The sequence below is a fragment of the Galendromus occidentalis genome, unplaced genomic scaffold (assembly GCF_000255335.2).
Source record: "Galendromus occidentalis unplaced genomic scaffold, Mocc_1.1 scf7180000077453, whole genome shotgun sequence".
NCBI lineage: Eukaryota > Metazoa > Arthropoda > Arachnida > Mesostigmata > Phytoseiidae > Galendromus > Galendromus occidentalis.
Window position 1 is genome coordinate 127,209 of NW_003805441.1, and position 23,376 is coordinate 150,584.

General features: G+C 51.3%; 3 protein-coding genes across 4 annotated transcripts; 2 read left to right on the forward strand and 1 right to left on the reverse strand.

Moving 5' to 3' along the window:
• Positions 1-703: 703 nt before the first annotated feature.
• On the forward strand, positions 704-4,421 carry ND-75 (NADH dehydrogenase (ubiquinone) 75 kDa subunit). Of its 2 annotated transcripts, XM_018639759.1 has the most exons (6): positions 704-897; positions 1,272-1,372; positions 1,517-1,790; positions 1,917-3,413; positions 3,542-3,753; positions 4,274-4,421. In XM_018639759.1, exons 1-5 carry the CDS (start codon positions 784-786, stop codon positions 3,710-3,712), a joined length of 2,157 nt encoding a protein of 718 aa, XP_018495275.1. In that variant the 5' UTR covers positions 704-783; the 3' UTR covers positions 3,713-3,753; positions 4,274-4,421. The 2 variants fall into 2 exon arrangements, with proteins under 2 accessions (XP_018495275.1, XP_003743952.1); XM_003743904.2 differs by lacking the exon at positions 4,274-4,421 and having other exon boundaries at positions 3,542-3,900.
• On the reverse strand, positions 4,250-14,311 carry LOC100904808 (uncharacterized phosphotransferase YvkC-like). Its single transcript, XM_029111625.1, has 20 exons — positions 13,980-14,311; positions 11,294-11,411; positions 9,884-10,048; positions 9,621-9,786; positions 9,282-9,534; positions 8,918-9,080; positions 8,633-8,798; positions 8,283-8,478; positions 8,039-8,180; positions 7,458-7,653; positions 7,086-7,333; positions 6,857-6,994; positions 6,581-6,759; positions 6,306-6,483; positions 6,047-6,196; positions 5,622-5,936; positions 4,987-5,519; positions 4,805-4,883; positions 4,541-4,706; positions 4,250-4,449 (listed from the first exon to the last, which is right to left on the reverse strand). Exons 1-20 carry the CDS (start codon positions 14,309-14,311, stop codon positions 4,250-4,252), a joined length of 4,083 nt encoding a protein of 1,360 aa, XP_028967458.1.
• A 1,346-nt stretch (positions 14,312-15,657) lies between these two features.
• Positions 15,658-18,010, forward strand: Eogt (EGF-domain O-GlcNAc transferase). Its single transcript, XM_029111626.1, has 8 exons — positions 15,658-15,798; positions 15,923-16,135; positions 16,238-16,469; positions 16,589-16,770; positions 16,898-17,100; positions 17,231-17,429; positions 17,550-17,698; positions 17,821-18,010. Exons 1-8 carry the CDS (start codon positions 15,658-15,660, stop codon positions 18,008-18,010), a joined length of 1,509 nt encoding a protein of 502 aa, XP_028967459.1.
• Positions 18,011-23,376: the final 5,366 nt, after the last annotated feature.

Here is a 23,376-nt window from a genome sequence, read left to right on the forward strand (position 1 = left end):
AGACCAGACTATCTGGGTAATTCCGATCCTCGGATGGATGATCCTTCTTTGGTAATTCAGAGAGCGGCCGCGAGCTCGCTCAGTCGATTGGAGCTTTCCCGACGCGAATTGAGGTCGTATCGGCTGCATTGACCGCCGAAGTATCGCGCTCGAGTTCGGGCGAAGCTATCGAGCTGTGACCTGTGACTGAGCTGATTCATCCCTGGCTCGGACCTTGACTCCGTGAGACGAAAGGAGGACAGTCTTCGGAGTCCAGGCTTCCGAAAAAAGAGCGTATGCGAAAACCTCGAGGAGTATGGAGGCAAGTTCAGCAAAGAGTCGTGAAACGAATACACGTGAGAGCGAGGAAAATCAAGTATCGAGCGAAAATCTCCCGCGTTGGCCCGCCTCCGACAAATGAGGGGTGTGGATCGGCTCAAAGACCTACTCTAAGACTATGCTTGAAAGAAGACGTCTCCACTCCACAGGTCGCGCGGTACCGAATATCCGGATCATGCCGCATACATTTTGCCCAAGAAACCGCTTCACTCGGAAGCCGCACAGTGCTCCGGAGAATGATTCCCACTTGGAGAGACGGCAAATATGCTCCACAGCATTCGAGCAAGGAGACAAACGTACTCGCGAGAAGGAGAACCCGACCAGGCCCGCTGACGTTATTCTGCTGTTGTCGCGGGCAGCTGCTACTCTTTGTCGTCTGCTTGAGAACGAAAACACGAGAAGTGACCCCTGCCTGCTCGAAGCAGCAGTGAAGTGTTGCGGTGTTTTGGTGGAAAAGGGGTAAACATGCTGCGTCGAGGCGTTTCGAGCTCGCTACGCAATGCTCTACAGGTCCAGAAGAGGTCCGCGGCCTCAGCCCCAGAAAAGATAGAGGTCTTCATCGATGACCAGTCGGTCATGGTAAGTTGGGATTACGGTTTCTAGGTGTAGCTGTTTTCCCTCCCGCCGGAGACCTCGGTTTCCCTCAAAACTCCGATCGTAAAGTCGGCTCTGGTTCCACGGAGAGGTCTCGCTTGCCCCTCGAAGTCACTTACTCCTCACTCACGAGCAGTAGCTGCTCTTGTGGAATCAGAAATCATTCCTCCATACATCGACGAGACGAAGAGACGCGAGGAAACTCGTCGTATCCAAAGAGCTTCAATCTGCCAGTGCTCAATTATAACTGCGTCGGGAACCGCTCAAGTCCTTTGACAGTGTTTTCTGTCCTCGGCCGGGGCCGGGGCCGGCCGATGAGAGGCAGTGCGTTTCAAAATAATGCATATTGTTTCGATCAGGTGGAGCCTGGGACGACCGTTCTGCAAGCGGCAGCGATGGTTGGAATAGAGATCCCTCGTTTCTGCTATCACGAGAGACTCAGCGTCGCCGGAAACTGCAGGTTCGTGACTGCTTCCGTGAGCTGAGGGCTAGATTCATTGACGTGCTGTCACTCCTAGCCGTAAAGCCTTGCAGCCGAAACCCAAACTTGAAAACCGACCGTCCGACTAAAATTCCCAAAGTTGACCGACTCTTGTGATTCAAGAATGTGTCTCGTCGAAGTGGAGAAGTCTCCCAAACCAGTGGCGGCTTGTGCCATGCCGGTCATGAAAGGATGGAGGATCAAAACGAACTCGCCTCTGACGAAGAAGGCTCGTGAAGGTGTCATGGAGTTTCTGCTGACCAACCATCCCCTTGATTGCCCCATCTGCGACCAGGGTGGTGAATGCGACCTTCAAGATCAGTCCATGGCTTTTGGCTCAGACCGAAGTCGCTTCACCGACGTAAACTACACGGGCAAACGAGCCGTCGAAGATAAGGTAAGGAACTCGCTGAACAGAATCAGAGACAGAAACGGAGATATGCGACAAAAGCAATTAGAAGAAAACATCGAACCGCTGGGGTTTCTCCCCTCATTATTTTTAAATCTCCTTGCAACCTTCCAGGATCTCGGTCCTCTCGTCAAAACCGTGATGACTCGCTGTATTCAATGTACGCGCTGTGTCCGCTTCGCTTCAGAGATCGCCGGTATCCCGACACTCGGATCGACCGGCCGTGGTCAGGAAATGCAGATCGGCACCTACGTCGAAAAAATGTTCCTCTCCGAGCTTTCGGGCAACGTTATCGACCTGTGCCCAGTGGGAGCTCTGACTTCGAAGCCTTACACGTTCACAGCGCGTCCGTGGGAAACCCGGAAAACAGAGAGTATTGACGTCTTGGACGCGGTCGGCAGCAATATCGTCGTGAGCACGCGGGCGGGTGACGTTATGCGGGTTATTCCGAAGAACAACGACGACGTGAACGAGGAATGGATTTCGGACAAAGCTCGTTTCTCGTATGACGGTCTCAAGCGCCAGCGATTGACAACTCCCATGGTCCGCAAGAACGGGGAGCTCGAGGCGTGCGACTGGCAGGAGGCTCTCATGGTAGTAGCCAACAAGATCGCCACCACCCCGGGCGACAGAATGGCCGCCCTGGTCGGTGGCTTGAGCGATGCCGAGACATTGACTGCGCTCAAGGATTTGATGAACCACCTCGAATGCGAGACTCTCTGTACCGAGGAGAAGTTCCCCATGGACGGCGCTGGGACCGACCTTCGGTCAAATTACCTGCTGAACTCGAGATTGACCGGAGTCGAGGAAGCTGACCTGGTACTAATCATCGGCTGCAACCCCCGTTTCGAGTCCCCGGTTTTCAACGCAAGGATCCGCAAATCGTGGATCGCCAACGAGCTCGATGTCGCTGTCATCGGACCTAAAGTAGACCTCACCTACACTTATGATCACCTGGGCGATAGTCCGAAGACGATAGCGGATCTAGCGAGCGGAAATCACGAATTCTCTCAGAGACTGAAGACTGCGAAGCGACCGATGATCATTGTCGGCAGCGAAGCGCTCCAAAGGGAGGACGGCGGCGCCATCTACAGCGCGGCCCATAAGTTGGCCCTCAGTCTCCAAAACACCACCGAGGATTGGAAAGTCTTCAACGTGCTTCACAGAGTCGCGGGTCAAGTCGCGGCCTTGGATCTGGGTTACAGAGCCGGTGCGGACGAAATCGCGGCCAACAAACCCGCTCTTCTGTACATGCTGGGCGCCGACGAGGCAGCCGTCGACCGGAAGGACCTTCAGAACTGCTTCATCGTCTACCAAGGCCATCACGGGGACCGTGGTGCTGAACAGGCGGATGTCATCCTACCGGGCTGCGCCTACACGGAGAAACAGGCGACCTACGTGAATACTGAGGGTCGTACTCAGCAAACCTTCCCGGCTGTGACCCCTCCTGGACTCGCTCGTGAAGATTGGAAGATCATTCGAGCCCTCTCCGAATTCGCCGGTGTCGGTCTGCCGTACGATAACATCGAAGAGCTCCGAGGCAGGATGTCGGAGATCGCACCCAACCTCGTCAAGTACTCCGTTGTCGAAGAGGCGAACTATTTTGCTCAGGTGAGTTTCCATCGGCTTAATCGACACTTTCCGATCGACCCTCCGATTCTACTCCTCGTCACGGCGGAGGCATCCGCTTGATTGGGTCTTGGCTCGATTATGACGATTTTCTTTTTCGATTTCCGCAGGCCGGTCCCCTCTTCGGAAAATTGGCTTCAGCTCTGAGGAGTGACGAAAAGTTGGACACCAAACTGAAGGGTCTCGAAGACTTCTTCATGACGGACTCAATCAGTCGAGCTAGTGCTACCATGGCGAAATGCGTACAGGCAGCCATGAACGAGAAAAAGAATCGTCACTGAATCGACGATAGAAAGTTCCGTTGTAGTCGAATCGGATTGGGGTAAGGGGGGACCGAGATTCCCGGGGTCGAGCAGAGAAGCTCATGTACAGTCATTCCTCTTTCCGAGCGGGTTTCAAGCAGACTTAGATGAAAAGGCATGTTTTGCCGGGGAATTAGGTCGAATAAAAAACTGTTGTTTCATCATGAAGTCCAGCTTAGATTATTTTTTTCTATCTGAATGCATTATAATCGATTCGTATGCGATACCTGACGAGTGAATACATGAGTAGGTAAGCCACTCAGTGGATCCCGTCTAGGCTTTCGCCAGTCGGAATTGAAGTTTTGATCTCCGTTGTCTCGCAACCCAGATAACCGGAAACTTCCAATCGATCACGCAGTCTATTCGACAGATCTTTCATTCTCGATTGAGAACTATGGCACTTTCTCCGATAGTCGGAGCTTCGATAGATAGATTATTGAGTCGAAATTATCTGGAGAGCTCCGACACCGTGAGTTCAAAGAGTGCGTGATCGATCTTCCTCTAACTTCCCCGTCTTCAATTCTTCTTCGTTATCATCAGGATCCCGTTGTCTCCATCGAGTACAACCACGTCTCCGGATTCGATAGCATCTGTGGCTCCGAAAACGCCCACCACAGCGGGCAAGCCGTACTCTCTCGCAACGACGGCTCCATGGGAGACAACTCCGCCCACTTCAGTCACCACTCCTCCGAGTAATGGGAAATATGGAGTCCAGCCTGGAATACATACGAATGATCAATCAAGAAGGCCAATCAAAGAAACGAGTGCGACCCTTAATTTGAAAAAATATATTATGTGGAACCGAACCTGTGTCGGTGGCACGTGTGACGAGGATATCGCCTCTCTGGATCAGGTGCGCCTCTGTCAAGAAGTCTTGTACCACCCTCGCCGGTCCAGTCACGACTCCTTGACTGACCGGGGTACCTTTCATGCTCTGATGGTCTGGATTTATTTTGGCAGGAGCCGAGTCGAGCTAGAATCGGGAAATAGCCATGATTCACTACTAGAAGTAATAGGGTGGCACTTGTGCCGACGGAAAATTACACGCGTTAGGACCCGCTAGAGTCTCACCGGTTTGGGCATCCCATAGAACAAGACTGGAAACCGCTCCTTGTCGAGTTGAGGGTGCATCTTCTGTCTCCGAATAGCTCTGAGGTTGATGGAGAAGAATTCATCTCCCAGCAAGGGCATTTAAGGTTATCTATGCACGTAATGAGAGGTCACAGAATATGCGGTCCGAGTCCGGAACATACCTCGCCATAAGATTTGGATCTCTGTCTGAGATCAAGCGGAAGATCTCGTCGCATGTGAGGAAAAATATCAATTCGGGATCCATGACTCGCCCTTCCGAATGGAGCTGCCGCCCTACTCCTCGCAGCGCAAGCCGGAACTTATGGAAGCCTTTGATCATCGCTGATTTCGCAGCTTCCCTTGCGTAAACCTGGTAGTGAGCTCTCGTGACAAAGAAACGCAGAAGCTTCTTCATCAGAAAACCCGGTTGTTTCGGTAGCTCCTCCAGGGACAGGAGTTTCCCGGCCTCGATCTCTTGTCTCCCGAGCTCCACCTGCAGTTTCACGGTGTGGATAAGAGGAAGCGGGTCGATGTCCCAGGTTTTAGAGTGAAGATCGAATTCTTTGTAGCAACGATGCGCGTGTTTCTCTCGGAAGGCTCTGAATAGTTCCCCGGCTCGACCTCCATTCGATTCCAATCGGATCAGAGCGGAAGCGGAGTCCAGCTTGGAGAAATCTTCCATTTCCGGATCTTCACAGATGGCGTTCGCAAGTTCCTACGAGAGGGAAAAGCTCGAATGGATCTCATGGGGAAGGTAGAGGACCCTGCGTTCGGTTTATGCATACCGGAATCTGGGAAGGCATTGCGGTGAGTTTACCGTTATCTCTCGCGGAATCAGCGCGCTCTCGATTTCGTGCTCGGACTTCAGGAGGTTCGAGAGGAGAACCATGATTTCCGGAGTGTTCTTCTTTTCACCTTGACTCTTCTTCAGCAAGTTGAGAATCACGATGCTGTAGAAAGCGGAGGGTAGGCTGCAGAAAACCAACGCGACGAAACATTCTTGCAGTTTGGGTAGTTGTTTGATGACGTGGCAGAACATCGCCAGGGAATCGGCGTCAGCCGGCAGATCGATCTGCATTTCATCGACGTATTTTTGTGCGGAAGCCACGATTTTCTTCACCTTTCGAAATGCCTGCAACAGCGCTCTGAGTAAGCTCAAAACACTCTCAATGATCTCATCTTTTCAACAAAATGCTCTACGTAATGGGGAAGACTCGACCGGAGCCTTCGAGCTTCACTCACGTCAAACATGTATCTCAATGATTTCATGCTGGTCGACGTCGTTGAATCATGCATGATCCCGCGCTCGAAAGCCTCATCCTCAGATATATCGTAGCCGAACATTATCAACGACGCACCTTCGAGGAATGACTTCTTGCTTGAGAACACGCTCTGGAACGCAGTTCATGAAATTTGGTATTCCTCGATCGAGTTCTCCTACTAGCAACTCCATCTCAATACGAATCTGCGCTGGAAAGCCGCCCTCCTGCCCGCGACAAACCTTAGAAATGTCTGTGTATTGCTTCTTCCCGACGCATAATGTTTGGAAAGTTGGATATTGGCTTCTGTCGGCTTCGAACATCTTCGACTTCATGAGCTCCGTTCTGCAGTAAGTTCCGAATATCTGGTGGCAGATCACTGACACGCTGAGAGGCGTGAGGGCTCCAGGCATGACCTCGCTGAAGATCGATAATCATTTTGCGAATTACAATCGCGGAGGAAGAGCGGAAACAACCTATGGAGCATAATAAGATCTCATGTTCGAAAGAAACTCACTCCACGTTTGCTCTCGTGAATATCTCCCGATTCGTGAAAAACGCGCTGTTGAGATCGTGACGAATTTCGTAATCGGTTTCCCGGAGGAATGAAGTGACTGGCCGGGATTGCAGGAAAAAGATTTTCTGATCCTTGATCGCCCATTCGAAGTCTCGAGGGGAATCGGCGATATCACTCAGCTAAGGGGCAACATGAGCCATAGGTCAAATGGGTACATCGCGTGAGAGCGGCAATCACTCCGGAACATAATCTCGAGTCTTGAAGAAAGGGCCCCACCTGTGCTCCGATTTTCGCGAGCCGGACAACGTCCAGATCCGATAGACAGAAAGTACTAGCAGACTCTGCTCCAACCTCTCTTTCTTCGGTGCCGTCCGTGGTCCCGGATTCTACGATCATTCGTTCTTTTCGTCCGAGCTGAGGGACAGGGTCGAAACCGCTTATCGGTCGCTATAACCGGCAGGAGCCAAGTTTCAATCTTACTTATCCACCCGGTTTTTTCACTCACCCTTCTCTCCAGGAGCTCCATGTCGCCCTTGCCCCTTCCTTTCAGCAAGAACGTGTCAGGATCTGCCGCAGCGGAGACGACGGATTCGCCAAGGCCGTAATTCGCGGTTATCAAGGTGCGTGACGGGTCAGAGGTGACCGGATCGCAGGTGAACATGACGCCCGCGCATTCGGCGCTGACCATCTCCTGTACCACAACGGCCATAGGACTGTCCAGCTCTTGACCATATTGTCTCTTGTAGTTCACGGCTGCAATTATTCATACCGTTATACCCCGACAGTTTGCGAGCATTGCCGAGTTCCTGATGCTCAAGTCGGTCGATCGGGCTCGGCGAGGCTATCGCCGACACGGATGTGCCGGCTAGGAGCTCACCCGTAAGAGCGAATTGAGACGCCCAACACTTGACGACCGCTGCTGAGAGTTGATCTATCCCTCTGATTCCTAGGAAGGTTGACATTTGTCCAGCAGCGGACATCTCCTCCGAGTCTTCGCACACCGCCGAAGACCGTACAGCAAAACTCATCGATTGCCAGTCGTGTCCGAAAGTGTCGAGCATCGTTCCTGCAAGCTGAGCCAAGAGTTCGATCCAAATAGGGTCGCAGCGGGTTCTCATTCGCAGATTTTCTCGTGACGAGTATGAAATTCTTCCAGGTTCTCCTACCGCGTCCGAGAGCTCCGTCGGAAGAGCCATCAGGCTGATTGCTCGTACGCAGCTTTCTGAAGCTCTCCCGAGCTCCACCAAATCCGCTCCTCGAGCTGCTCGGAGGAGCTCCCCTATGCTCTTCTCGACAGAGGACGTCTCCGAAAATTGTTTGTACGCGTGGACCGTGAGGATCACGGCCGCCGGAACGCTGAACTGGAAATGCCGCGGAGATGAAGGATTCTGCTTCAGGAAATCGAAGTCGCACACATCTGCTTTTCACGGATTTCGCGTGATCTCGAAAAGACTTTACCGTTTCATGATGAGCAGCCAAGCTCGTGAGAACGGCCAACGATGATCCTTTGCCGCCCGTGAGCTTCGCGTTCTTGCTCTCTGGCTGCAGGGTACTGACGATCTTACAGGAATCGTCCGCGGGGTACCGAGACAGTGCACACCTGCGAAATCACATCAAGAGTTGGGATCACGTTGAGGAATCGAAAGTCTATTGGGGTGCTGCTCAGAGACCCCTACAGTCAGCGAATGTTCCAGGGACCCACAGGAATAGTTTCGACTCCGGCAGTTTGTAATCCCCTCGGAGGATGAACGAAGTGCCTTGTACTCCGAACGTCTCTCTGTTCTTTACGAGCTGTCCGTGAACCTCTTCCACGAGCCAGGCGTCGACCTTACTCCGGTTGATAGTGCTAATCGGCATCGCAGTATTCAGCTCCAGATTGAAATTCTGCTTCTTCTCTCCTACAATTCAAGTTCAGGGAGAGTGAAGAAGGAAGTACCCTCTCTAAACGTCTCTTGAGGGATTCGGCCCCTTTCCCTCAGGTTCCATGTCTCTGATTGGATTCAATCATCACCATCACGCATGGCTCCTCAGCTGACCGATTCGGATACTCACCGAAATTCATGCAAAGGGATTTCACGGAGCCTCGACAGATGACGGATTGCTCGTTGAAAAAGACGCGACCTTTCCGAATCGGTTGAGTATAGAAGCTCGGGTCGAAGCAGTACCCGTATAGCTTCTTGCTCCCAGTCAATTCCATGGCGGCAACAACTGTTCCATTCTGTCAAAAATAAGAATCCTCTCCTAACCTTAACGAATCCGAGAGCCAGACTTCTTCGATTTTTCTATCAGAGATTTTGCGAGAAAGGGTAAAGACTCGCCCAATCCATTACGACTCACGTCTGCGTAAAGAACGTTGTGTCGCACATTCTGTAGGAATCTCGAGTCACCGAAAAACTTCACTCGCGAGCCGAAGAGTACGAGTTCCTGTCGATCTCCACCGACGATGACCTCCGCGAAGAGCGTGAAAGGCTGAAGTATAGCCTGGGATCTCGCGCAGCACCTTCAAGGGATCAGAGAGAGATGAGCCCATTCTCAATTGTATTCCCGATGAGAAGCCGGCAGGATGGAGACCGGGACCGCGATGGTGGACTAGATATTCTTGTTTGGTCACAGAAATCAAGCATCGAATCCAGAACGAGTATCACGTTGATGACACGAGACAACGGGAATGGCGCCCAGGGGGCGGAGGTGGGTAACGCACTTGGAAATTTCAGTCTGGATGAGTCCTATGTTTCCCTCGGCGGAGAATTTCCTTGCCAAGAAGGATGCAGAGTTCTCCTTCGGCAGCTCCAATGTGTGACCAAGAGCAGACATTCTGCTGCCGAAACGAACATGGACTTTCCGCTCCTCCGCTCCACTGGAGACGTCTTCCATCATCGTATTGATGGCTAGCCTCCAGAGCCTCATAGGCGCGGTGCACTCAAGGCGGATCCCGCCGGCATGATACGAATGTCCTGAAAATGAAGGAGATGTCTCCTCTGGCAGCCCCTTCGTCGAATGAACCTGTGGATCAGTGGCAGCATCGAGCGCAGAATCTCACCGTCGCTGTTGTCGTTATAAACCTTCTCCCTGAGAAGTAGAAGCCGTCCGTCTACCTGCAGCTTCACCCAAACCACGGCGACTCCCGGCTGCAACCTCTCGAAAAAGATCTCGACGTAATTTTTGGTCGATGGATCGCAAGAATACCAGTGCATCCAATCTTGTCTCTGAAAATTTCAAACGTCAGAAGGAAGAAAACCTGTCACCGAGTCCTTCGGCGAGAATGCGCTCCGCGATATCGTTAATGTCGCAGCATCGACTCACTATTGCGAGATCGGTGGCAGGCGATTCGAGCCTCCATTCGCATTGGGGATAGACCGCGTTAATTTTCACGATGTCGTCGGTTTCCTCCCAATCGTACACCGGGCAAGTCAAAGCTAACTTGTCGAGTCTTTCTTGGGCGAAGTTCTTCAAATCTCGGTATTTCATCTGAGGAGGCGGAGAGACGAATTTCGGTAGGCTGCATTACCTCGACATATCGAAATTCCATTCTGAGGGACCGAAAATGATCATGAAAACTTCGCGAACTTCATATGCGTTCGAGTTAAATCTTCTTAATTCAAATAGAGAATAACCATCCGGGGACGGTCGTGAATCGCCGTCGAATAGTTTGGCGGCGCCGGCGCTGACTGAACACGATTGGGAAAGTCATCGACATTCCGACATAACACCGTCTTTCTTTGGCAACCAGGAGCGGACTTAGTCAAGGTCCTCCGCAGAGGAGGGATATCGACGTCTAGTTTGCTCGACTAGTAACTCGATTACCGATAAAATTCAAGAGCGCCGACGAATGTTGCGCAGGTACACGTGACTGCGCGAGCACGCTGGCGCTTTACTGAATGCATGAGATTACGATACCGATCCTGGTCTTGAGCCCTCTAGCACGAGGGACGGCTCCGTCACCTCGAAGTTCGGTTCCCTGCACTAACCTAACGAAAGGATGTCGAATAGTCCTTGTTGGAAGGTTACTCTCTCTGTGAGATGAGATGACGGAATGGTCTCCGGGATTCACCAAAAGTGTGCCGCCACAGTAGACCGTCACAGTTTCTGTGTCAATGTGTCTCTTACGTAATCGGAATAACCCTTTCTCATTCTTTAAGCTGGTCATTCGGAACAGAGGTGCTTGATATAAAGGTCATTGACCCCACGTTATTTGGCGCTCGTCGAAGGTAAGCTGGTACGTTTCCGCGCGGGTCTGACGGACCGTCCGACGGACGGATCTCCCGCAACGACTCTCCCCGGATTCGGAAGTAACAATGGCCTCGTCCGACATGGACTCGTGGGAGTCCTAACTCGATTGCACTCTACACGACGAAAAATTGGATGAGAGGGCTGTGTTCAAGGGACAAGACGTGTTTTGACGGGACCCCGCACCCCTGCATGGCGAGCTCAGTCCACCAGAGCTATCGCGGAACTTAGAAGGCACTTATGTGACAGGATCGTCAAATCAAGTGCCCGCTCAGTTCAAGGATGTGAATTTCGGTCCAGTCAAGGAGCTTACATAGAAACAAGTTCGCAAGCCTTGTACGGATGCGGACCCCATAACACTGAAGTCCGTGCAATATAAGTTCTTGCAGGTACAAGTTTTGGAATAGGAAAAGTATCAGAGGATGCGGCTTGAATAGAATTGGCTGAACGGGTGAATGACCCCCGGCTGGCACCGTCGGGACATACCGAATCCTCGATCGGAGATCGCCGCACTCTTGGCATGAGAGAATCGGGCACCAGGTGTGCGAGAGGTTCAATCTTCATACCTTGAAAGAAGATGAGTCGGAGGATCGCGAGTTCGCACCTGTGGATCGTCACCAAGGATTATGAGGCAGACGGCATCGGAGCGCGGAATTTATTGTGTCCCTCGCAGGCAAACTCTTCCGCTGGGAGCTGGGAAGGCGGCGCCTAGCATCGGGGCGAATGAACGCCCAAAGAAACTTATCCCCTCGCCAAAGCTGTACGCAGTAGGGCATTCTGTGACTGACTTCTGTGTCTCATTCTGAGTTCGATCAAATCTCCTTTCGTCCTCACATTCCAAAGATAAACTCTTCACACGGGTAGGATTGGAAGCGCTTTGAAGTATGAATCGCTGTTTCAAGGTTTGTCACTTGTCCTATCTGGAGCAAAAGCTCTCGATTCACATGGGCGGAGACTAGAGGACGGTGAACTCGAGATCTCGGACAGTAATCCTCATCCCTCGTCGAGCTCCTTAGGTAAAGACAGGTCACCTGATTCCCGTCTCCTCTCAACCGCCTCGGAATTCTTCGGATTCCATCAGGGAGAGGGGGGGGGGTTCGCGATGAACGAATCATTCCGATTCCAGGGTGCGCCCTCTCCTAATAATTATTCTCCCCATGATTTGCAGGCCGACGTAAGACTCTTAATCGAATGGATGGGTCTGGGGTCTTCCGTATCGGTTACGAATGGGGTCACTCTTCCCCCCGTGAATGAAACTCTCCATTATCCGGTCCGAATGCTGAGCATCCATTTTCTCCTGAATAATTGCTCAACTACTCCCTCAGTGAGATCGATGTGGGGGTCACATGCTTTCGAGATCTCCGCTCTCGATCAGACGAACCTTCTCGGAGCTCGCCGATGCCGAGTGATGCGGAACGGTACTTCATTCGTTGAGCTCGTAAGGAGTTTTCCTCCACTCAAGGACATCTCGGAAAGAATCGGAAAGGGAGGGACGGGATATCCTCGAACCAGAGACGGAAATGAGGAATCTCTCAGTCGTTGACCCCGAATATCCGCTATGATCACGAGATATTGAGGTTTCGTCGTCCGCGTACCGATTCAAGTGGCCTGCGTGAGAAGCTGCGGTGAATTGCGATGACCAGGGGTCGACCTTCATTGCGACTTTGAAGCCGGGCGTTCGCGGGATTCTCGCTCTGCGATTCAAAGAGAATTCGCGGTCGCGATCAGACATCGCGACGAAAACTCGAACCCTACCCCATCGCCAGTTATACATAGAATAAGTACTCGAGCAGAAAATTCGAAAATCTTCTCTGGGACGTGATGGGGTTTCGCGATCGATCCTTTCTGCCTGCCTTTTGGAAGTATGCCTCACGGGTATCGTTGCCCTACTTTCATGTCTTTGTACTGTTTGGAGATTACGCTCGATTTAAGCGAGAAAGGAAGCCTGCCGCGATCTGTAATCTAAAGAGTGAATTGTGGAAAGCTAGAATTCCTGCACAGCATATTCCGCGCGTAGACTTTCGAGAATCCATCAGCGGCAAGGCATCATTGCGTAGATGTCTCAAAACTATATTCGCTGCCGCAGAGACACTTCCATCATCCAGTATTTTATTCTTACAAGTAGAATGATGCTTCTCTGATGATAATTTCCGTAATGAAGCTGTCTGGGATTCAATGCGACATTAATTTTCGCCGACCCATTTGATCCGTCAGCATGAGTAGAGGAGAACAGATGTCACCGAACTCGCAAGGCCGTCCCCTCCTTAGCATGGTGAGGGTTTATCGACATGTACCGGTGGGCTTTATGCGTGACTATTCCAACCATCGTTCGACAACTTAAACCAGTACTGATTGACTATCAGGAGAGGGAATTCTGGGAATAATAGTAAACACGGTACAAGGGCGGAAGTCGAGATTGCGCGCCAAGCGTAAAGGGACGACGATAACTATCCTCGCTGGTCGGAGAGCTCACCCTTATTTTCGGAAAATAAATCAGCCTCACACCACGGAGATCTGAGCGAAAGAATTACCTGAAAGCGAAGCGAACGAAGATTGTCATTTTTCTAGAGGCTCCCCGGGGTATCGAATCAAAGAGCGCCGTACCTGAGGAATTGGATCAAGGCAGTGTTCCGAACCGCAATTGAGCCAACGGAAAGTAAATTATCACCGACTTCCCAGTCAACGACCTCATTGACATCAAGTAACGCGTAAACTGCCCGCCTAATCGCTTGGCGATGCCCCTCCACGTGTCAAGAGGCCGAGTGATTCAACCACAAGGACGCGCGAACGAGCCGAGGTCAATGACCCTCTAGAATGGATGGCATGTTGGGCAGCCCTCTCCGCAACGAACTCCAATCGTCCCGCCAGAGGACGAATCGTACAGCACAACGGCAAGAGAAGGCACGAGAGAATCGGAGCATACAGTGTATGATGACCGCGGTGTATCCCATTATACCCAGAAGCATATTCTAACAAAAATGAAGCGAAATCCTCGGACTCGAGGGCATCTCCCACAATTTTACTTTTATGTCACAACGATCAATTTCATTACTTCGCACGCTCCCTCGTCGGAGTAACGATTCTTATTTCACGGACTCTTGTTCATGAACTCTTACCGCATGATCAATATCGAGCGAAGTAAAGCCTCGTCCGCACCGCTGGCTGTAGTAACCCGTCGGGGATATTGAAAAGTTCTGGATCCTCGTTGAAGGCTACAATATAGTTGCACAAATACAAAGCTATTTGCTGGATGAAGGGGTGAGTGTCTTTGAAACACTTATTCAACTGTATGAATCCCTCATACTCTTCTGCCGCACTGTATTGATAGTCATTGCAGATTTTCGGCTCCGAGATCGTCCCGACAGAGAACCACCGAGCACCCAAGCCATCTCTCTGCATTTGGCTCAGGACTTGCAGACAATCTTCGAGTTTTCTGTCTGGATTCAAAACGAAGTAATATACTTGAGGTTTTCGCTCCCTCTGTGAATCCTCATCCTTCGGCATGGCAATGGCAGTTCCGCGAATTTTTCTCTCCCGAGTCTCGATTCAACTTTCGTTGTTTTAATGCTTCTCTCCTGACAGGTCCATGAAAATAGCTAAATAAAGGCTCCCGTGTGCCTCCTCATAACCCTCCCATCAAATCGGATCTGGAAGCGGGGGTCGGGGAGAGAAAGTAACATTTTTGAGGATTCGCTACCGCAATCAAGAAAAAGGCCATCGTGCAAAGCGATTGTGAAGTGGAGCAGTAAATTCTCGAACGCGGTTCCTCTCACCGACTCATGCTCGATCCTCAAGTCAACCCAAAAGACAGAATTCACTGCGCGAAAGTCATGAAAACATGACAGACACCGCAGAGTTCCCGAATACGGCAGGAATCACAGAGAGTACGAATCCAGAGGACTGTTCTCCGTGTATACAGATTTCGACAGCTGCGTGTCGTGTCTCCCGACGTTTGTCACGGGAGCTCAAGTCATGGTCTAAGCTCAGCGAACACTCTGAATTACCGACAACGCGCCAGGACTAGGCTGGCGCCATGAAAGCTTCTTCCCGGAGACATAGTTTTTTCAGCGGAGCGGGCCTCCTTGCTGTGCTTGCGGCAATCCAATAATTGATAATTACCCAATGATTATGATCCAGTACTTAATTCGTCTCTTCCTCATCGGATTCAACTCGTAGAGAAATCGTCACCATCGGGGGATGAATAATCCCCCCCTCCGCTTGATACCCTATAGGACCCCCTCGAAGACTCATGACTTGGAGCTATTTCTGGATTAATGCTTTCACCGTCTAAGCTCGAGATCGACGAGCTCAGATGTCTCGGAGCATGGTATCGAACAAAGACACTTCCGAATTGAGAGTCCGCCATATGTACGAGCGGGCTGCTCGGCTTGCCGAAGAGATACGCGACGTGGAATCATCGATCCCCGAAGGATTGGTCTGTGAACTGAGAATCAGCGTCGGTGTTCCTCCTCCTGGTGGTATGTAGTATGTCGGCCTCATCGCGAGCCTGTTTCTCCTTTTCACCACAATCCCGGAGCCCGCGGAATTTCGAATCGTGCCGCCTCTTTTGCCGCTGGACTCACCGGCCCGGCTTCGCACCGAAGTGCCGCCCCATGATCAGAGGAGTAGGCGTGAGGATAGTCGAAACTCGACGTGAAGACGGAAACCAGCGTCAGACTTGTGATCCCTATCCTGCCTTCGAAAAATTCCCGGACCTCGAGGATCCAACTCAGAAATGAGACCTCGAACCAACTGCTGAGCCGTGCGTGTGAAGCCCATGCGGAGCTCAGGAGCTACAGCTGATCGCTGAGCGCCCCTCTGTTCATTTCGGGAATTTAATGAGAATACTCATGTTCTTTTTACTCGTGGCTGGCTGGATCGTCAGTGGATATGCTCTCTATGAGCTAGATGTTCCGCGCAGTCATGTACCGTTGTGGGCTCGATTGAATGACAGTCTCCTGGAGGAGTGTCACCGGGATGCTCAGTGTCAGGTGCGAAGTAATTTCTTAAGGCTCTAATTTTCTGAAAAGTCCGGGCCCCCTCTCCCCGATCCATCTCATAGAACGCGGACACCTCCTGGCGAATTTTAGTATTGAGATCAGGAATATTTTGCAGGCTGTCCTGTCCGAGAACAGATGCTGGGGCTATGAAGAGAGCTGCGACATCAATAATCGCTTCCACAAGTTCGAATGCTCTGGATCAGATAAAGGCTGGACCAGTGGAGGAGGTAGAGAGGCACAGGAGCGCGAGTTCTTCAAAACCGCAGATTTCGGCTATATCCGAGAGAATCTGCGAGAAATGTCCATCGTGTGCCGAGGATCAGAATTGGTGAGTCAGTAAGAAATCGACTGAGCCCCTACTAGCAGATTTTCTCGCGTTCCCGCCAGTAGCCGAATTCGGGACCACATTGACGATTTTCTCGGGTTGCAGGGCGATAGTGTGCTAGAGTGTGTCGATAACGCGAGACTATGTCGTTTACGAAACGTGTTCATCAACTTCTCCAAGCTGAAGTCACTCAAGCCTCCAGTCAAATACCGAGACGATATTCTCGGTTCGGGACTTATCGGAGGTCACTGCAGACTGAATCTCGCCCGATGGAGATCGCTCGGACAACACAAGGGCGTCTTACAGTCTTGGTATCCCGAGTTGCAACACTTCACCGGTGAGTTTCTCTCGATAGGGGGATCCCCGTGTTGATCTTGAGGATCGGAATACTTCCCCGTACTCCGAGCGCCTCAAATCTCGGAAAGGTGCCTCTCATTCTCAAAGCCATTCCAACAGTCTTCCACGAGCAACTCAATTCGGAGAACTGCGGCTTGGTCATAGAGGAGCCGACAATGGTAGTGAAACTCGATGCAACTGTAAATATGTATCATCACTTCTGCGATTTCGTCAATATTTACGCATCTCTCCACTTCAATGGAAGCGCCTACAAAGACGTCAACGTCATCATCTGGGACGGGGTGGGTATTTATAGGATTTCTCCCCTGAACTCGAGCTGATGTCTTCTCGATTCCATCGATCTCGAATATTTCGAACGTTTTTATTCTACACGAAAATCTGTTGTGAAAATATTGTCTCCGTCTCCAGTATCCCTATAGGAGCAACTTCGAAATCATGTGGAAGACTATCACTAACAAACCTCTGCGGTATATCGCCGAATTCAAAGACCAGGGAAGGATTTGCTTCAAAAATTTAATGATGCCATTCCTGCCGCGAATGATTTTCGGACTCTACTACAATATGCCATTGATCCCTGGTTGCCAAGGGAGCGGTCTAATGAAAGCTTTCAGGTAAGAATACCTCCGGGGAAGCTCTTAATGTCATCGTCATCCTCGTTTTCTGTAATCAATCCTCCTCCTCGGCAGCCCGAAGCTAGAGCATTGAAAAATAAATCGGCTTCTGCCATCCGATCCTTCCTAGGGAACATACACTCCACCGTCTGAACGTTCCGATAGAGAGACCTACGCGGAAGCTCCGAGTTACATTCCTGACGAGAAGCACAGATACCAGACGAATACTTAACGAAGATGAGCTCTTCGATGCCTTGAATAAACTCGAGGACCTTCAGGTCATGAAAGTAGACTTCAATTTCAAGATGGACTTCCTCAAACAAATCAGCGTGAGTCACCGCACCAGCTTGGGGTTTTCCCTTGACCCGAATTTTCTTCTCACCCGACGCTTTGAATTCCACTGAAAGAAGTAGTATCCTGTCCTCACGGAATAAGATTATGTTTTTCAGATAAGTGCCAACACCGACATCTTCATAGGGATCCACGGTGCTGGTTTGACGCACGTGCTGTTCTTACCCGAATGGGCTGCTCTTTTCGAAGTGTATAATTGTGGCGACACAAGCTGCTACTCGGATCTCAGTCGACTGGCCGGCAGGGCGTGAGTATTATCCCATAGATTGCGTTCCGACAGAACGATGCCTTGCGACTGATTCTTGAGAAATCCCGGGCAGTCTCAGACTCAGCGATCCTGATAATAATTTAATGTTCTCTGACCCGCAGATACTTCACTTTGACTGATCTGTCGAAAATGGAATCGGTTGCTGGCGATGACGAGAAACACAAGGGACACGAGAAATTCGCCAACTATAGATTTGACAAGGACCATTTCGTACAAATTGTCGAGCGGGCCGTCGATAAAGTGAAACGAAATCTGGGAGATAGGCGGACTCCAATTCATGATGAGATGTAACTCTCCCTTACTGTCACGAGGCCAGGAGTCTCCCGCTCCGACTGCTCAAGCCATCACTGTGTAAAAAACGGCCAAAGAGAAGCCAAATATATAGATCTGCTGTGCTATGCGCTCATGACGAAGTGAATCTCATTGATCCTTATCTTGAATTTATTAATGAGCTCTACATGCAGAGATCTGAGCGGTGACATCCGGCTCCCGGGATTAAAGGAGGATATCGCTCCGACCTGGTGTTGGACTTGCGGAGCCGGAATTTCTGCTCCGATAAGCATACCCTGTTTTCTCCCGGAACTTGCCGGTGTATAGCTACGGTAGATTCCGAAAGTATGCCGGACTAGAATCGGAGTTTCGGAGGAGGTGATGCGCTCAGGAGGTCAATTGAGCTCGACGTTCCATAATTTCTGGGTCCGATTTCACTCCTTCTCCAGAAGCTCATATCGATCTCCCAACCTCCCCATCGCGAGACGAGCACAATCCGTCGCGGTAGAGGATACGACGCTGATCGTTCCTCTTTCCGTGAACGCGATCTCAGCTTCTTCAGAACGTCTCTCACGTGTCTTGGGATGGATCAACTATACAAAAAGTGGCCTTGCACTCCTCAATGCGATGTCCCCCTATTCCTGTCTGCCTAGATTATGAACCAGAGATACAGATCCCCCTGTGATGTTTACAGGAGTCTCGTCCCGAGCACAATTTGTGAAGAGATCCGCGATCCGCGGCTCGGAAGATGAATCGTTTTCGGAGAATCGGAAGATTTTCAGGGAGCCCCCGGAAGGAAGTGAATGGTCGGAAATCCATTTCAAACCAATGGAAAACCTCTGAATCTGTCACCGGTCTGCTTCTACGGAGCACTCGCTCTCAATCAGAGTTCTGGTCTCTCACAAAGCGATGCATAATCATATCCAACAGTACAGATCCAGGTTTCCGCTCGATGAGGATGTTCCCATGCACAGTTCGCTTCGCTGTGGAAACAGCGGGAGACTGATCGGATTCCTGAATTCTGTTTTCTTATTCACACATCCAGGTTTGAGGTGGATTTGTTGTCTCCTGGAGCGAAATCTCAAATGCGTCTCAATGCGGCCGGTGAAGCTCCCCGGGTCTAGAAAATATCCCCACCTCAGAAATCCCTCGGTTCATAAATTGCTCGGTGCCTACGTGCCGTTCTGTGTGTTCCGGAAAAGTGGGGACCTTCCGATCTCGCTTTGACGGCGCTCCGGCTCGGTAACGTTTCAGGTTGCCGCCGGGGTCAAACGGCGAGCGACTTACGGGAGCGTAATTCTCCCGAAAAACGTCACGACACCATCGCCGAAGACCGCCGGGACAACGATGTACATATAACGAGCTCTGATTTACGAGAGCTCCGAAGGGACCGGTCTCTGAGGGTTGAAGGACGGCTGAGGGGCAGCTAACAGCGCCTTGAATGGTATACCTCCAAGCACGCCGCTGAATTCTTTAAAAGCTCGCCCGAACTTCCTTCTCAGGTCTCTGACGTCAATCAGGCTGCGACGGCCACGTTTCATAGTGGCCCTGCGACGACCGCTGGTCTCTCGCGAACTTAATCGCGCCAATGCCTCCGAGTGACAGGGAGCCCGAGTCGTCGGAATGAACTTAGCCGCGGACCGAGTCATTAGTTTCCGATCGCTCAGTAACTCCAGCGCCGCCCCCCTTTCATTTGAAGCAAGCTCGACTAATGCGCGGAATCGCGTAATAATTGAGAAGCCCGTCAGCATACAGGTGCTTGAAGGAGTGTACGCTCTCTCCCGATAATCGAGCGAACCTGACGTAAAATGCCTACGTGTGACCAACGCATAGCGGATGAGCGAAGCTGACGACCGACCAACGCGCCATCACTTTCCCACGCAGATGTCGACGTGCGAGCGGGCATGTCCATCCGAAGGCACCCTCTCACCGAAGCACTCTTCACGCTTTCCAGATCTGTCTCTCTGCTCCGTACGATGGTACGAAATGACGGCGGGATCGCCGGCCGCTACAAAATACTTGGATCGGTTCTTCTGAGCTCAGTCCGAAGCCAGCAGTCAGACCACAAGCCTCGAGAGACTTACCAACGGATTTGGAGAGCAGTTCCCACCAGCGGCCCGAACTTTGTGCAATGAAACTCCAGACGCAAGCCCCGGTTGTGCCCTCCAACATGGAGATCGAAGCTTTAAGGATCCCCATGAAAGTTCCCATGATCATCTGCGAGGAGGTAGCCCCGGACCAAGAGGATGACGGCTCCAGTGAGATCGAAATCGGAAAGAACGAAATGCAATTGCCAGTTGGTGGTCGCGTGATGAGCCTACTCACAGTACCTTCTCCGGACTCGACGGTCGGGCGGGGGTCCGAAGGATTCAGCAGAGCGTTCCTGAAGGTATGATGTGATGCGGAACCCGACCGCCTTCTCGCAACAGCTTTCATGTACATCGCTTCCGAAGACCACGGGTGTGAATGTGGACCTCGGTGAAACATCATGGAATCCACGACAACCGCCACGGTCGAGGAAGACCAGGACTTGCATCCCGTGAGAGCGACAGACCGGAGCGTTGGGAGCTACCCGCGCAAATCGAAGCTAATTTATTGAACTTTCTGTCCATATGTAGCTAATGTACCAAATACACAATGATTACTCTCATTGACGATGAGTTCTGAATCCCCCAAGGAACGAGCAGGACCACGGTTCCATCGGTCATCTGAAGAGGAATCCGAGTTCATTGGAAGCACCACAAGCAAGCATTTATGCGATGCCCCATCGCGTTCACGTCCAAATCTAAGAATTGTCATCCTGTGGGACAGTGAATTGCTTGAGAACTGCTATGCTGAACGCATCCCCCATTATGGAGTGCCCAATTTTAGATTCCCCCCGGGCTTACAGATCCGCGACGGAGTGACCGATACCCGTCATGCGGGTCAGGCAAGAATCATCGGAAGTCGGGCATTGGAGACGGAAGCATCGCAGTCGCGAGGGTCGTGGCAGCTTCGAGAGCCTCCTGAACGTTTTCGATCAGCCTCCTGATCTGCTTTTTATAGCATGCGGTCGCTAGCAACGTCGCTAATCTCAAAGCGCACATATGCAAATCGACACTCGTTCCATCCTGGAATCGATTAAGTGATGCCCAAAATCTTTCGCATTTGTCTACCTTTCCCACCCATCAGGGGGGAAGTTCGTGAGGAAAATTCGCAAACCGGGCCCGAGATCGTATGGAGCTGGGGAAGAACGAACCGGGGGCTCGAGGATATAGTTGGATTGTCTGGGCCCGTAGATTTCCAATGACACTTTGATTCTGAAATTCTTAATCCAGCACGTACTGATTACGTCGTCAAGTTTCGACCTGATCGAGAGTTTGGGGAGCAGGATCCTCACTTGCAGCCGGTCTTCTGCGGAAGTGAATGGGCATTCGGATGCACCGTGCTTGACTCCTCTATTCGACCCCGAATTAGTGAAGCCTCACCCTTCGGTATTTTGATATTGATCGACGTTCCACACCCAACTGATCGAGATTGAGACAGGTAACGCTTACGCTTGCGCTCGACGGAAGGAAGTCGTAAACCAACCTTTTTCAGTGAGTAGGACCTCGCCATCCCGTTTCATGTTGACGTAGTCCCCGAACGCCAACAACGTGCCATCGATTGACTCATTTCGGCCGCAGGAATTCCATGGGAAGACTCTATCCGAGCCGAATTGCGTTCTCTCTCTCGGTCGCAACATCATCAGCTTGAAGCGTGTACAGAGAAGGATGCGGTCCACGAATACGTGCCACTCCTCAGATCTATCTGCGGTGAGATCAGGTTTTGTTCGATCGAGCGGATTTGGTGTGTACTACATACACTCGATTATTGGCTATAATATTTTGACCGCGACTGTTTGTGTCCCTCCTATCTTTAGAACTCAGTATGGACCTTGGAAAACCGTTGTCGGTTCGGTGTTTTCATCCAGAGCTTCCGTTATGGCTGGAAACAGATGAAATAAGCCATATTTCATACTGTCGGACTTACAGCACATTGCATTGAATCAGAAGGCAGCTCGACAGACCTTGAAAGTCTATGGTCCTCTCGAGGCCGCCACTGGGTTCGTTGACTGATTTGATGTAGGTGAACACGATAGCCAGGGTTACAACGGTACTCAAAATACAAACAAAATCGACACCGCGCGGTAATTTAGATTCCCGAAATGGCGTTGGAGCCTTCAGCTCAGGATGGCCTCCGACAACAAGAGCGGATGGTTCCAAGACGCTCTGAGGCGCTGTCAGATCCGATCGAATGGTTGGGATCTGAGGATTGTCGGTGAATTCGACGGTGGCTTCTCCGACCGGTATCGTATCGAGGTTGTCATGCGGTTCAAGGTTCGCCTCTTTGGCCGTCATCGCATCAGGGTCCAGAGTTCGTGGCCGAAGGAACTAAGCATCTGCTCCAGGAGATGCACGGATGTGTTTTTTTTTCCAATGCCAAGGTTCGTCGTCTTCGAATGAGTAGCCCTCTTGAGCTTCGATTATCGCAGGGCCATCAGGATGAGAGGGCTCACTAACTTGACTCCCTTAGAAAGCTGTTCCCCCCCCAAGGGAGAGGAATAGCTCCTACAGTCGATTCCTCGCTGAGCGTATAATACACATACATCATACACATATCATCATGTTCCAGTGCAGTCCTTAGTCCTTGGCACAACTTCCGGCGTGACATCGCTCCGATATGAGTTCTGCCTCGCTTCAGGTATCAGCTAGGGGTTGTTGGTTGTTGGGAGGCGACGCGCCGGGACGCGTGTGCTTTCAGATAACATGCGCAGCCGGACGGATGCCCCCGTTGTGTAATTCTCACAGCAAGGAGGACGTGTCAATATCGGAGCCAGGCGATTGAGAACTGAATCGATGGATTGATGGTTTTATGGCCTCCAATCATATTTATATACTCAAATGTAAACCGGGAGTCTCCGGTGCAAGGGCGACATTTCCCGGTCAGCAAGAATCCTGCTCTCGCATTCGCCGGGGGGCAGCTGCCTCGCGTCTTTCCTTTTAGATGCTCCATGGTAACTCCCGCACTTCCGGTATTCTTATATCGGTCGAGGGTAATTTCTCCTGAATTCAATCTGGACCGCTTCATCCACTTTTTTTAGCCGTTCAGCCGATCCAGCGATGCTTGTCCGGAAATTACTGCCTGAGTTCTTTCCAGTCGAATTTTCCTTTCAGCTATGGGTGCCTCTCGTGGTGTACTTGATGGTACCGTAAGCATGGCACCGTCGAGAGAGCCTTCGGTCATCCGGCCTCGCTTATCTCGCTCATGCTGGCGGAGTATGATTAATCAAAGTGCTGTGCGCAATGCTGAGGATTCTGAACTCTCTTACGCAATCCCTCGGACTGTGTTGTCATCGACCTGGCGTG

What these genes read in the sequence shown, in the direction of transcription:
- ND-75 (XM_018639759.1), top strand. Translation starts at nt 784, where the DNA reads ATGCTGCGTCGAGGCGTTTCGAGCTCGCTACGCAATGCTCTACAGGTC. An exon ending in TCGATGACCAGTCGGTCATG is followed by an intron (nt 898 to 1,271) that starts GTAAGTTGGGAT and finishes TGTTTCGATCAG; the next exon opens with GTGGAGCCTGGGACGACCGT. An exon ending in AGGCGAACTATTTTGCTCAG is followed by an intron (nt 3,414 to 3,541) that starts GTGAGTTTCCAT and finishes CGATTTCCGCAG; the next exon opens with GCCGGTCCCCTCTTCGGAAA.
- LOC100904808 (XM_029111625.1), bottom strand. Translation starts at nt 14,311, where the DNA reads ATGCCGAAGGATGAGGATTCACAGAGGGAGCGAAAACCTCAAGTATAT. An exon ending in TTATAACGACAACAGCGACG is followed by an intron (nt 9,535 to 9,620) that starts GTGAGATTCTGC and finishes CTTCATTTTCAG; the next exon opens with GACATTCGTATCATGCCGGC. An exon ending in TCTATGGGATGCCCAAACCG is followed by an intron (nt 4,707 to 4,804) that starts GTGAGACTCTAG and finishes TCCCGATTCTAG; the next exon opens with CTCGACTCGGCTCCTGCCAA.
- Eogt (XM_029111626.1), top strand. Translation starts at nt 15,658, where the DNA reads ATGTTCTTTTTACTCGTGGCTGGCTGGATCGTCAGTGGATATGCTCTC. An exon ending in CGAGTTGCAACACTTCACCG is followed by an intron (nt 16,470 to 16,588) that starts GTGAGTTTCTCT and finishes CCATTCCAACAG; the next exon opens with TCTTCCACGAGCAACTCAAT. An exon ending in GGTCTAATGAAAGCTTTCAG is followed by an intron (nt 17,101 to 17,230) that starts GTAAGAATACCT and finishes GATCCTTCCTAG; the next exon opens with GGAACATACACTCCACCGTC.